This window comes from Lepidochelys kempii, chromosome 7, assembly GCF_965140265.1.
Source record: "Lepidochelys kempii isolate rLepKem1 chromosome 7, rLepKem1.hap2, whole genome shotgun sequence".
Taxonomy (NCBI): Eukaryota; Metazoa; Chordata; order Testudines; family Cheloniidae; genus Lepidochelys; species Lepidochelys kempii.
In genome coordinates, this window is record NC_133262.1 from 77,520,314 (window position 1) to 77,533,761 (window position 13,448).

General features: G+C 39.2%; 1 protein-coding gene across 6 annotated transcripts in view; it reads right to left on the minus strand.

Annotated features, from left to right (window-relative positions):
- RHOBTB1 (Rho related BTB domain containing 1) overlaps positions 1-13,448 on the minus strand; it is an 89,769-nt gene that overhangs the window by 36,565 nt on the left and 39,756 nt on the right. For 4 of the 6 annotated variants that reach the window (XM_073353410.1, XM_073353412.1, XM_073353413.1 and 1 more), the window contains 2 exons: positions 6,475-6,676; positions 6,016-6,119 (listed from right to left, as the gene is read on the minus strand). The exons of 1 other annotated variant lie outside the window; for it this stretch is intronic. In XM_073353410.1, coding sequence (XP_073209511.1) covers positions 6,016-6,119; positions 6,475-6,666 — 296 coding nt within the window. In that variant the 5' untranslated portion in view covers positions 6,667-6,676. Of the gene's footprint in view, positions 1-6,015; positions 6,120-6,474; positions 6,677-9,765; positions 9,900-13,448 lie in introns of all 6 variants that reach the window. One more of the 6 variants, XM_073353411.1, reaches the window with a different exon arrangement.

Sequence of the window (13,448 nt, forward strand, 5' to 3'; positions counted from 1 at the left end):
TTCCCTCTTCCACCTTCCTCTGTGGGGGATAAGGAGCCAGAAGGAAGGATGTGAGACAGAGCTTCCTTCAGAGGAGGTGGAAGATGTGAACTCCCAGCTGGTCATTCACTCTTCTCAGGTGCTGCTACTGCTCTATTTACAGCTGGGAAGGCAGAGGGCCCCAGAAGCAACTCAGCCAGTCACCAGGTCTTGCTCACCTCACCAGCCAAGGTGGAGGGGATGTTGTAAGAGAGTAGTATGTATTAAAACAAGGAAATCGAGAGGATGTTGAGCCCTCCATCTCCTTGAAGCAGAGACAATGGAGCTGCTCTCCCTCTGACTTTAAGCATGGGTAGGATATAATAGAGGGCAGTGATCAAACTAAAACACACTGAACCAAGATTCTGTGAAGGTGTTGGAGTGTTTATGGCAGTAACCTTTGCTCATTGCATGGGAGTGAAAAATTGTGGATTTGATAGCAACCACCACCACTTCCTTTATTTAAAGTCCCTCAGAACTAAAGAGATTGTTGGTGATGAATTCATCTGCCAAGGAATACAGACTTACAATGCCAATGAGATATGTTTCTATGGATTCAATTATGTTGAACTTAGTGGTAAAGGGAATCTTAAGCACCTAAGAGTTGAGTGAATGTGCTCCTATGACTGATTACATTCCAGACTTGGAAGACAGATGAAATCAGGTCACAGAGGAGGCAATATTGTCAACATATGTTTAAAAAGGTCCTGTCAGCAGCCTTGTAGTGGCCCATCCACATGTTCATAAATAAGTGATGTGGGAAAAGATGATTTCCCACCATATGGTTTGAACAGATTTTGTTTGGTCTAGAACTTATACTTAAGTTTCATTAAATAAATTATCATGATTGAACTAGTTTACAGACCACATACTCATATGAAAGTAAATATCTGATTGAAATGGAATTAACTCCTTGCAGATGTGCATGTGCACACATGCTTTAGTGTTGTCTACATCAAATAACTGCAGGAAATTAACTGAATTTTAGTCAAATATGTTTCCCCCCCCCCAAAAAAAAATCTGGCAAACCAATTCTTTTTCCATTTTCACTTCCAGCACTCTTTTTCAAAACTAGACTCGATAAGAGGCTATAGAGTTATGAATGATGCCAAATTAAAAACAGTGTACATTACTTTATTGTTATGCCTACATAAAATGAGTTAGGTATGTTTTAGGGACATTTGTACGTGGTTGCAGCTTGAGCTTTATCCATTTCTCCCATCCAGGCTGCAATCTTAGGTGACAGTACAGTACTGAGACAGAATCGTTGTTGGATGAAAAAGTGACACAGATCTGGATATCAAAGTTTCTATGTTTATACCAAAGGAGTACTTGTGGCACCTTAGAGACTAACCAATTTATTTGAGCATGAGCTTTCGTGAGCTACAGCTCACTTCATCGGATGCATACCGTGGAAACTGCAGCAGACTTTATATACACACAGAGATCATTAAACAATACCTCCTCCCACCCCACATATCTATTCAGGGGACACCATCACAGGGCCTAATAACATCAGCCACACTATCAGAGGCTCGTTCACCTGCACATCCACCAATGTGATATATGCCATCATGTGCCAGCAATGCCCCTCTGCCATTTACATTGGTCAAACTGGACAGTCTCTACGTAAAAGTATAAATGGACACAAATCAGATGTCAAGAATTATAACATTCATAAACCAGTCGGAGAACACTTCAATCTCTCTAGTCACGCAATCACAGACATGAAGGTCGCTATCTTAAAACAAAAAAACTTCAAATCCAGACTACAGCGAGAAACTGCTGAATTGGAATTCATTTGCAAATTGGATACTATTAATTTAGGCTTAAATAGAGACTGGGAGCGGCTAAGTCATTATGCAAGGTAGCCTATTTCCTCTTGTTTTTTCCTAACACCCCCACCCCCCGGCGTTCTGGTTAAACTTGGATTTAAACTTGGAGAGTGGTCAGTTTGGATGAGCTATTGCCAGCAGGAGAGTGAGTTTGTGTGTGTGTGTCCCCGGGAAAAGTGGGGGTGGGTGAGAAAGCCTGGATTTGTGCTGGAAATGGCCCACCTTGATTATCATGCACATTGTAGGGAGAGTGGTCACTTTGGATGAGCTATTACCAGCAGGATAGTGAGTTTGTGTGTGCGTGTTTTTTGGAGGGGGGTGAGAGAACCTGGATTTGTGCAGGAAATGGCCTACCTTGATTATCATGCACATTGTGTAGAGAGCTGTCACTTTGGATGGGCTATTACCAGCAGGAGAGTGAGTTTGTGTGTGGGGGGGTGGAGGGTGAGAAAACCTGGATTTGTGCTGGAAATGGCCCAACTTGATGATCACTTTAGATAAGCTATTACCAGCAGGACAGTGGGGTGGGAGGAGGTATTGTTTCATGATCTCTGTGTGTATATAAAGTCTGCTGCAGTTTCCACAGTATGCATCCGATGAAGTGAGCTGTAGCTCACGAAAGCTCATGCTCAAATAAATTGGTTAGTCTCTAAGGTGCCACAAGTACTCCTTTTCTTTTTGCGAATACAGACTAACACGGCTGTTACTCTGAAACCTATGTTTATACCATACCTGGTGTGGTCTGCTTATACCTCAGACCATACCATCTTACCATTTCTTCATCAGATTTTGCATAAAATTGAATCCTTCAGGACAATAGGAATGAATGAGTATCCATCACCACAAACTGGAACCTACTTGAAATGAAAGAACAGAAGCACCCCAGAGAAAACCCACCTATCCAGAGTTAAGAAATAAAGAACATTTTTAGAAATCTTTCCAACCAAGTTTTGTTCTCAGTCTTTTTTTCTTAATATTTCTGTCAGTTTCCCTTTCCCCCTCCCAATGTCCTGTATGATTTTGATCTGTAATTAAACAACATGCAGTAAAATACAGGCTAGGATTGATACTCTGCCCCCTAACCCCTCATCTTTAAAAAAAAAAAAAGAAAAAGGGATTAACTGTTCCATCTTTTTACTCATCTCAATGAAAAATGAAACAGCAGGAAGAAATTCTCCCCAAGATAAATCCTATCACTTGTTCATCATGTCACCTACAGCATAACCTATTTATATATAATTCTGCAAAATTAATGGAGCAGTCTTCCCCAAAGAGAGGCAGATACACTGAGAACTTGATAGCGCTTGTTATGCCACAGTTAGGACAATTAAAGGTCTCGGCTGATAGACTCAGACCTCTCCATGCACCACGAGCATAACAGAATCTACTTTGCATAAAACAACAACAATTTTGAAGGGTATTTGAAGGGACATCTCATTAAACAATCTTCCAGGCAGAGAAGACTGGACACCTTTAGGTTTAGTATTAAGTGTTCTCGAACTAGCCAGCTTTTCACTGTTCTGCAAGGTTTGACTTAATTATGAGAACACACTTCAAAGTACAGAATATAATTTGAAAACAAATTCTGTAAATGAATATAAGCAATAAACTCATCTGCAATTTATAAAGGCTCCTAGTTGTAAAAAATATTAAAAGAAACATACTAAATATGTTAACACTGTATTAAATCATTTTAGAACAGAATAGAAATGAACAGGGTAAGCAGAGCCTGCTATTATAAAATTTGACCAGTGAAATTCCATTAATAAAATGGATCCCAAATGGTTTTCTTAAGATACACCAGTTTGCTATTACACACAAATGCATTAAGAGACTTGGCAGAAGGAACGCTACTGCCAGCATGATAGGTTTCTAAGGCCTTGTCTACACTACGAAAAGTCGATATAAGCTACACAATTTGAGTTACGTGAATAGCGTAACTCAAGTCAACGTAGTTTAGATCTACTTACTGCGGGGTCCACACTACGCGATATCAACAGGAGATGCTCTCCCGTCTATTCCTGTTACTCTTCTTGATCCGGTGGAGTACAGGAGTCGATGGGAGAGGGATCTGCGGTTGATTTAGTAGGTCTTCACTAGACCCGATAAATTGACTGCCAATGTATCGATTGCCATGCATCGATCCCCTGTTAAATGTAGACAAGCCCTAAAACAGTTTCTTTCGGAGCTAAACTCTTTTCAGCAAACCTTGTTCCCATGTGTCTCACACGACGGGCCCAATCCTGCAAACATATGTGAGAGTCATTTTACTCATGTAACTAGCCCCACTGAACTCAAGGTACTCAAGTCCCTTTGTGCGTGAAAGATTAGAAGTTAAGTATGAAGAAGTTAAGATTAGAAGTGGTTTTCCCCATTCACTCAGTAAACGTTGGATCACAGTTCAGAAGATGCCTGATTTTGTTCTGCTAGTCTCTAGTAATTTGTTCAGTGACAAAGTGTCTGCTACAGAATATCACGTCGGTACTTCAGGGAGGAAGAGGAAACGCGAGGTACAACCATATTTACAAAGTCAGGCTTCATAAAGTTCTAAATATTAAAATAAAAATTGTTTATACCTGAAACCTTCATAAACACTTGAATGAGTTTGGAAAGTAAGGTCAATTTTATCTTAAATCAATAACTTATTGTTAAAATGGGCACCTTATATAATCAAGACATGCTATACTTTAGGTTCTGATTCAGCAGAGCACTTAAACACATGTTTAAGTACTTTGTTGAAATGGGAACTTAACTGTCTTTCAAAAATCACACTGCTGGCCAAAGGACAACGTCTCTGCAATAGAAAGCACTTTTTACTTCACAGCTCTTGATAAAACATTCCTTTAAGATGACACTGGATATAAAGAAGGATTTACATACATAAAACTATAAACTTGCATATGGAGCTTTACAATGTGAAAATTTCAAGGGATGTTACCATTACTCAGCTGATTCAGCTGATAGACAATCTTGTTATGAAGAGAGAGAGACAAACACACACACACACCAGAGTAGGCTAACTCCCTTGAAAGTTACTCATTTTATCTAACACTGATTCACACAACTCTGGCTTCTCTATACTTCAGGTGCATTGAAAACGGAGCCACAAAGAAAGAACTATTTACAGACATGAAGTGCAAAACTGGTGCAGATACTATACATATAACATTTTTAACTGGAGAAAAGAGGTCTTTTGAAAAATATCAGCTGAAATAAGATAGGAGCAGATGTGACAGGGAAAAGAAAAAGGAAGTTTCAGAAGGAAAAGAAATACTGACAGTTCGTGCAAAAAATAAGGCCTTGTATGTGTCTCAATCACAAAAAAAAAGTTTATGACATCCATTTTTAGTTTTATATGCCTTTTATATGCCTATTTCAGGTAGCTGATTCACATTATAATATACTGAATTTCCTGCTACTCAGCAGCGCTTCTGCTTGCATTGATCAAGGGCCAGATTCAACTCCCTCTGAATTAAATGGAAAGACTGTCAGAGACATTAGAATTAGGCCACATTTTGCACTTTGATAAAACCCTACTGATAAATTCTCAACATTTACAAGATTAATGTGTCAATGAGAACTCTGTGTAGACTTTGGTGTTCATGTAAGAGAACACTTCCCTTTTATTTTAATTAAGAAAACAGCAAAAAAAAAAAAAAAAGACTCCTATCTTTTAGCGATTTGGGATTTAAATCCGGTCCTAAGAGAATGACCCACCCAACTCGGCAGATCAGTTGTTTATATATATATTTTGCAACACAAGAGATTATGTTTTCCCAACAAACCTGTTTGTTAGCTCAGTAATAAGTGAATTGATTATACTTCATGATGCTTACTTAAGCAAGGAAAACTGGTGTTCATTTTCATAAAATCACAGCCTCATTTTTGTGAACACAATAGTCTGAAACATTACAGTATTTGTTAATATTTTTGTTAACAGGGCTTAACATTTTTCTCAAGTAAATGCAGAATAGTAAAACTGTACTGCCTTTTAAATATGCGTATCTGTTTAATCCTTACAGTTATCGTCCTTGTAATAGGCAGAAATAGGAATACCCATGATGGTTATAAGGCCTCATGTTTCAAAATTCAGAGCTGCAAATTTCTCTCTACTAAATATTACTGCACCTATTATTTAAAAGTTAGACTTGGCTCATTTTACCTTCCATAAGCAAATCGTCTGTCTTTGTGATGGTCACCAAAAGTATCCCAGAGTCTGAGAGAAACACTCACTTCATCAACAACATCCCGGGAGCGTTCAAGGACCTAAAATAGAATAGACATTATATTTTCCTCCCTCAATTAAAAAACTCACTACAGGTAAAATTGCTACTCTCCTTGTAAAAAAGATATGATGCATGCTACACCAAACTAGCACAGTGTTAAACTTTATAATATGTAAGCACAATATGAGTATTTTAAATATGTTCTTGTCACAAAAAAATTCGGAATGTAATTGTGGGCTTAGAGAAAAAGTGGATGCCTTGCATGTTAGATGGTATCTTCAAATACTTTTTATTTTTGAGTTGCCCATTACCATATCTTGACCATTAAAGAGCTGATCAATAACAATCAAACTTATTGTGTGCACTACACATTTAATAAACTGGAAAATCCTTACCTCTTGGCAGACACGGTACTGATCAATTGCCCAGACGGTTGGTACGTGAGTTGCCAGGAGCTGATACTGTGTCAAAGTGGTATTGCATGCCCTTGCGCAAATTAAGCGAGTCTTCCCCACTGCATTATCGCCAACTACCACACATTTTATGGTTTCAACGTTGGGTCTTTCGTAGTCCATGTCAGTGTCCATTTATCAAGAACTGCAACACAATAGTTACATTTGTTTTCTAATATAACAGAAGTTGTGTTATTTACAGTAAGATCCTTCCACTTGCTAAAGACAAGAATGAAGTCTTAAGACAAAGCTTATGCAAGTTGTACTAAAGTTGATGAACAGTTCCTTCATATAGGACACACAGTTACTGAAACATTTTTTACCTTGAATGGCTTATTCCAGTTAGCATGTTATTATCTCCTTGGTTTTCTGTAAACACAGACCTGCTTGCTCAAGATAAATCTTGGTGAAGCTAGGTCTGCTAGCACAAACTTACATCTCACTAACTACTTTTTATGTTGAGAAGCGGAGGAGACTAGACTTCAGTGGGTTTGACCTTAGGAATTGTGGCATAAACCTTTTTTTGTACTGCAAGTTTTGCCTTGCATTCTGTCCTTTCAAGTTTTGGATTATGAGAGTCAACCTAAAAAGACAAGTTCTAACTATATTCTGAAGTACGTAAAGCACGATGAAAACTGAATCACCCAGATATATACACAATATAAATTACAACTAAAAATGTACAAATATCTTACTTGTGAGATGACAGAAGAGCTCTGACTTTCTGCACCCCATAATTTATATTGATCCAATTCAACTCAGTGATTACTGTATCCTGCATATGTCATATATCCTCTCTCTGTTTTTATAAGATATATTTCTACAGTCAAAAATTTTTCTTTTATGAAAGTAAACAATTACAAAAAACATTTTAGAATGTTTACAAACCAGATTAAAGTCTATATTAAAATCAAGCAGTCTAACTAGAACTTGTACATCTCATTAGAAAAATCTGTTTGTAAGATACTGGAATTGTTTTGCTAAAAAGCAGAAATATATTATTTGTTTTTTAAAAACACTGTCCTTGTGGAAAGTTGAAAATGGACAGATTTCCTTAATAAACATTTGTGTGTGTGTTAAATTAGTGAGTGGGTGGGAATATTGCCGGGATGGTGAGGGGGAGTGCGGGTTGGGGGAGGGGGGGATCAGAAGGGGAGATGCTATTTTTTAAAATGAAGTCCAATATGTCCCTTGAAAAATCTGCCATTTTTCCCTCTGAGAGATATAAATGAAGGATCATCGTTCAGAGTACCTGATTTTGCTCTCCTAATCTCTAGTAATCTGTTTACTGACACAGTGTCTGCTGCTGAATATCAATAAGGAAGGAGAATAAGAGAAAATACAAGGCACAACCATATTTAGTAGGGGTTGCCGAACAGATTTAAACAAACAAACAAACGAGGAACCTACATGCAGATTTCATTAATTGCCAAAATACAGGTAATCTTTTATTGAGAGAATATTTTTTCCTCACAAGAAAGCATTTAAAATTAAGGAACAGATATAATTAAGATAGTGAATGATTCTACTTTACATGTTCTTTTTTCTAAATCACAGTTCATTCATCCAACATTAAATCATAATGCCAATTAAAAAAATAAATGCTATTTTGCTGTTCTTTCTTTGCAGTCTCAAATCCATTATTTTCTATGACACTTAAGAATAAGTACAACTTTTCAGTAACTATTGGACTGTGACTAATTTTAACTGTGCTTTTTCATTACTTCAGCTGATATGACCTACAGCAACAAAAGTCAGTGTTGGGACTAAATATTACCCAACCAATTAAGATACTGGATGTGCACTGTGGAGGCAGAATTTAAATAATGGTTACATTTTTTACCATATTTGTGTGTGGGGGGGGGGAGGGAAATAAAGGGATCTTCTGAAGCACAGACATTTATTACCAGACTAGAGTGAGGCTGTGTCACTCTTCTGTCACATTGATCTATTGATGTAGCTATTACACTTTGGAAGACATTTCGTATAGGGTAACTTGTCAAAATATTTTGATATTGCACCAGCATATAGATGGTTTTCTCACAGTGAGGACACAATTTAGGCCCTCATCTCACACCTGAATGTGCACAGGCAGAGGCGGATTAATCTTTCGTGGGTCCCTGGGCCAGAGCAAGTGGGGACCTGTCCACACCCCTTCCGCCTGCAGCCCCCCTCCTCCCCCACCCCCCCAGCCCAGCCACTCCTGCCGGGGAACTGGGGCTTGCCCTGCCACACCTTTTCAGTGCTCCTGCCAGGGAGCTTCCTCCGCCCGCCCAGTACTCCTGCTGGGGAGTGGGGTCAGGGCATGGGGGCTTCCCCCGCTTCCCGGCAGGAGCACCGGGTGGGCAGAGCGGGTCAGGGCATATGGGTGCCCATTTTTCCTGGGACCCCCAATTGGCTGGGGACCCTGGGCACAGGTGCTGTAGGCCCAGTGACTAACCTGCCACTGGCTGAGGGTTCTATATGGGGACAGGAATCTGTCTAAAAAGACAGTTGCAAGATTGGGGCCTTTGAGTCCAATAAGTTATTTGGGGCAGGGAACATGCTTTCATAGGTGTTTCTGCAGCACCTAGCACAATGGGGTGTCTTGGCGCAACTTTAACAACAGGTCTCCAGGGAATGAAAGAAAATGACACAGCATATGCACAGTTTGTACATTAGAGAAAATTAAGCCATCAGAGTAAGTCCTAACAAGCGTGATCTGAATTCGAACCTACATTCCACCTCCATAAGTAGTACGAAAGCAGCCATCTTAGGGAGAGTGACAGGGACTTTTGGCTAACTGGCCAATTGTGCCCAAGTTAACACTACAAGCCATACTATCCGTCTGTTGCCCCACACACTTGAAAGAGTGCTTGCCTATTGGCTGCTTGGCCATTGAGCAAATCCCATACAAGACTCTGATCCTTTGCGTGAAGCCTTGAACCAAAGGGGCTCCACCAGTTGCTAGGCTCTGCTTAAATGGATCTAAATGTAGGATCAAGGCCACAGTAAATAGCACTGGGAACAACGGGTCATTCAGTTCCTCAGCTGCCTCACTCTCCAGCTGTAGGGCTTATCTGCAAAGGAACCAATGGTTACCACCTTATCTACCCAAAATTACAGACAATAAGCCATTTTTTCTTGGAATTATGTGTCCCAGCCTGAAAGACAGACCCAGGGCACTGATGAGTTTAGAAAAAGCAAGCTAAAAAAAGTACAGTATACGATTTACTTGGAAACATTTAAAAATACCTTTTCTTGCAGGTCTCAGTATAAGCAGTAACTCCTGACATCACAAGAAGTATTAAATTACTTCATATTTTATTCATGCATGGATGAGGCGTCACAGATGAAATGTAGAAATGTCTAAAGTGCTGGAAAGGAAACTGAAGAAGAACAGCTAGCCAGTGTGTTTTGTTGGTTAAAACTACAAACAGGGGTCTGTGATAAAACAATGTTTCTCATACTGAAAATTTTATCTCAAATGCTGTTATTTGGATCACTTTTACTATAACATAATTTATTAAAAATGTAAATGACTGGTTTGGTGAGAATAAGCTAGAGCCTGTCACAAAATAGATGTTAAGTAAAAAAAGAGCCTATGATGTTAAAAAAAACAAAACAAAATAATTACAAGGTAGGTTTAAAATGAATAGGCAAGTCTAGATAAAAAATAATAAACCTACAAAGCAAAAGAGAAATCTGAGAATCCTAAAAAGGAATATATGGGAAGAACATCAATTAAATGAAAAAGTTCTTTTTATTTTTTGATATTTTTACTAACTTAATTAAAGCAAAGGTATCAGAGATTGGTCCCAGAAAACCTGAATTCTATGTAGTAGATCAACAGTAGTCTAGTGAAGACATTTTTAACTTGACTCAATACTGTACAAAACTGAGATTAAAATAAATCAGAAAAAATTTGCAGCTCTTTTAAATTCACTCCAGACTTCACTCAAGATGTATGAAGAAATGCAGACCATCTATAATGGCTATTCTCTAGATTTTAAAAAGGAATTTTTAAAAGGTTCCTAATTATTGGAAAGTTTTCAACAACCAGAAGTCTGAACAAACACTTAGAAACCTCCAATAAAAATAGGCTCCAGTGTTCAATTATACCATCCACAGTTACCAAAAGGTGTGGATTCACTACTTATAAATGCAACCCAAAGAATTTAAGGCACAGCTTTGACTAAAGCCAGGAGTATGTACAAGACATGAGATTTTGAAATTGTATTGTCACAGCTACACTCTGTTTCAGGTAAGGTTTTCACCAGTTTAAACTTCAGATACAATTGTTACAGTGTAATAAATTATGTAACTATTGATATTCCTGTCAAGGTTCCTTCCCCACTCTGAACTCTAGAGTACAGATGTGGGGATCTGCATGAAAGACCCCCTAAGCTTATTCTTACCAGCATAGGTTAAAACATTCCCAAGGTACAAACTTTGCCTTGTCCTTGAACCGTATGCTGCCACCACCAAGCATTTTAAGCAAAGAACAGGGAAAGAGCCCACTTAGAGACGTCTTCCCATAAAATATCCCCCCAAACCCTACACCCCCTTTCCTGGGGAAGGCTTGATAAGAACCCTCACCAATTTGTACAGGTGAACACAGACCCAAACCCTTGGATCTTAAGAACAATGAAAAATCAATCAGGTTCTTAAAAGGAGAATTTTAATTAAAGAAAAGGTAAAAGAATCACCTCTGTAAAATCAGGATGGCAAATACCTTGCAGGGTAATCAGATTCAAAACACAGAGATTCCTCTAGGCAAAATCTTAAATTACAAAAAGACACAAAAACAGAAATATACATTCCATCCAGCACAGCTTATTTTACCAGCCATTAAACAAAACGAAATCTAACGCAATTCTAGCTAGATTACTTACTAATCTAACAGAAGTTCTGAGGCTGCCTTCCTGATCTCTTCCTGGCAAAAGCATCACACAGACAGAAAAGCCCTTTGTTCCCGCCCCCCTCCCTCAGATTTGAAAGTATCTTGCCCTCTCATTGGTCATTTGGGTCAGGTGCCAGCGAGGTTACCATAGCTTCGTAACCCTTTACAGGTGAAAGGGTTTTGCCTCCGGCCAGGAGGGATTTTATAGCACTGTATACAGAAAGGTGGTTACCCTTCTCTTTATATTTATGAAAATGCCAAACAAAAAACAAAACAGGAAAGTGTCTAGATTTGAGTGTAGAAAGGTTGGTAATATCTGGGAATATAAACTGGAGTTAGGATAACTAGTTATGGCTGACTTAGAACAACGCTTCCTTAGCTCTCGTCACTTAACACCCCTACTCTACTTGTGCTACATTGATGACATCTTCATCATCTGGATCCATGGAAAAGAAGCCCTTGAAGAATTCCACCATGATTTCAACAATTTCCATCCCACCATCAACCTCAGCCTGGACCAATCCACACAAGCGGTCCATTTCCTGGACACTACTGTGCTAATAAACGATGGTCACATAACCACCACCCTATACTGGAAACCTACTGACCACTATACTTACCTACATGCCTCCAGCTTCCATCCAGGACACACCACACAATCCATTGTCCACAGCCAAGCTCTAAGATACAACCGCATTTGCTCCAATCCCTCAGACAGAGACAAACACCTACAAGATCTCTATCAAGCATTCTTAAAACTACAGTACCCACCGCTGAAGTGAAAAAACAGACTGACAGAGCCAGAAGGGTACCCAGAAGTCATCTACTACAGGACAGGCCCAACAAAAAAAATAACAGAACACCACTAGCTGTCACCTTCAGCCCCCAACTAAAACCTCTCCAGTGCAACATCAAGGATCTACAACCTATCCTGAAGGATGATCCCTCACTCTCACAGATCTTGGGAGACAGACCAGTCCTCGCTTACAGCCACCCAACCTGAAGCGAATACTCACCAGCAACCACACAACAAAAACACTAACCCAGGAACCTATCCTTGCAACAAAGCCTGATGCCAACTCTGTCCACATATTTATTCAAGTGACACCATCATAGGATCTAATCACATTAGCCACGCCATCAGGGTCTTGTTCACCTCACATCTACCAATGTGATATATGCCATCATGTGCCAGCAATGCCCCTCTGCCATGTACATTGGCCAAACCGGACAGTCTCTACGCAAAAGAATAAATGGACACAAATCTGACATCAGGAATCATAACATTCAAAAACCGGTAGGAGAACACTTCAACCTCTCTGGCCACTCAGTAACAGACTTAAAGGTGGCAATTTTGCAACAGAAAAGCTTCAAAAACAGACTCCAATGAGAAACTGCTGAGCTTGAATTAATATGCAAACTAGACACCACTAACTTGGGTTTGAATAGAGACTGGGAGTGGCTGGGTCATTACACTTATTGAATCTATTTCCTTAAGTTAAGTATCCTCACACATTCTTGTCAACTGTCTAAATGGGCCATCTTGATTATCACTACAAAAGCTTTTTTCTCCTGCTGATAATAGCTCATCTTAACTAATTAGCTTCTCAGAGTTTTTATGGTAACTTCCAACTGTGTGTGTGTGTGTGTGTGTGTGTGTTCCATTCTATGCATCCGATGAAGTGGGCTGTAGCCCATGAAAGCTTATGCTCTAATAAATTTGTTAGTCTCTAAGGTGCCACAAGTACTCCTGTTCTTTTTAGTTAGGGCTAGATGAGAAAGCAAATGACATGGCAGAAAGTGGCATGCAAAAAAATTCCAGGACCAAGAAATAAACTATGCTTCAATGCTATCTAGAAAGAAAATAGGGTTGAACAAAACAAAAACCCCCAAAGTTGTTGAAATGTGCCCAGTGGCAATGACAAAGGACAGAGATCACTTGACAGAAAAACTCGCATAAAGTGTAACTGTGATCAAACAAGTAGCATTTAAAAATTTATCAGAAGTAAGATACAGTGTCAGACTGGATAAAGAT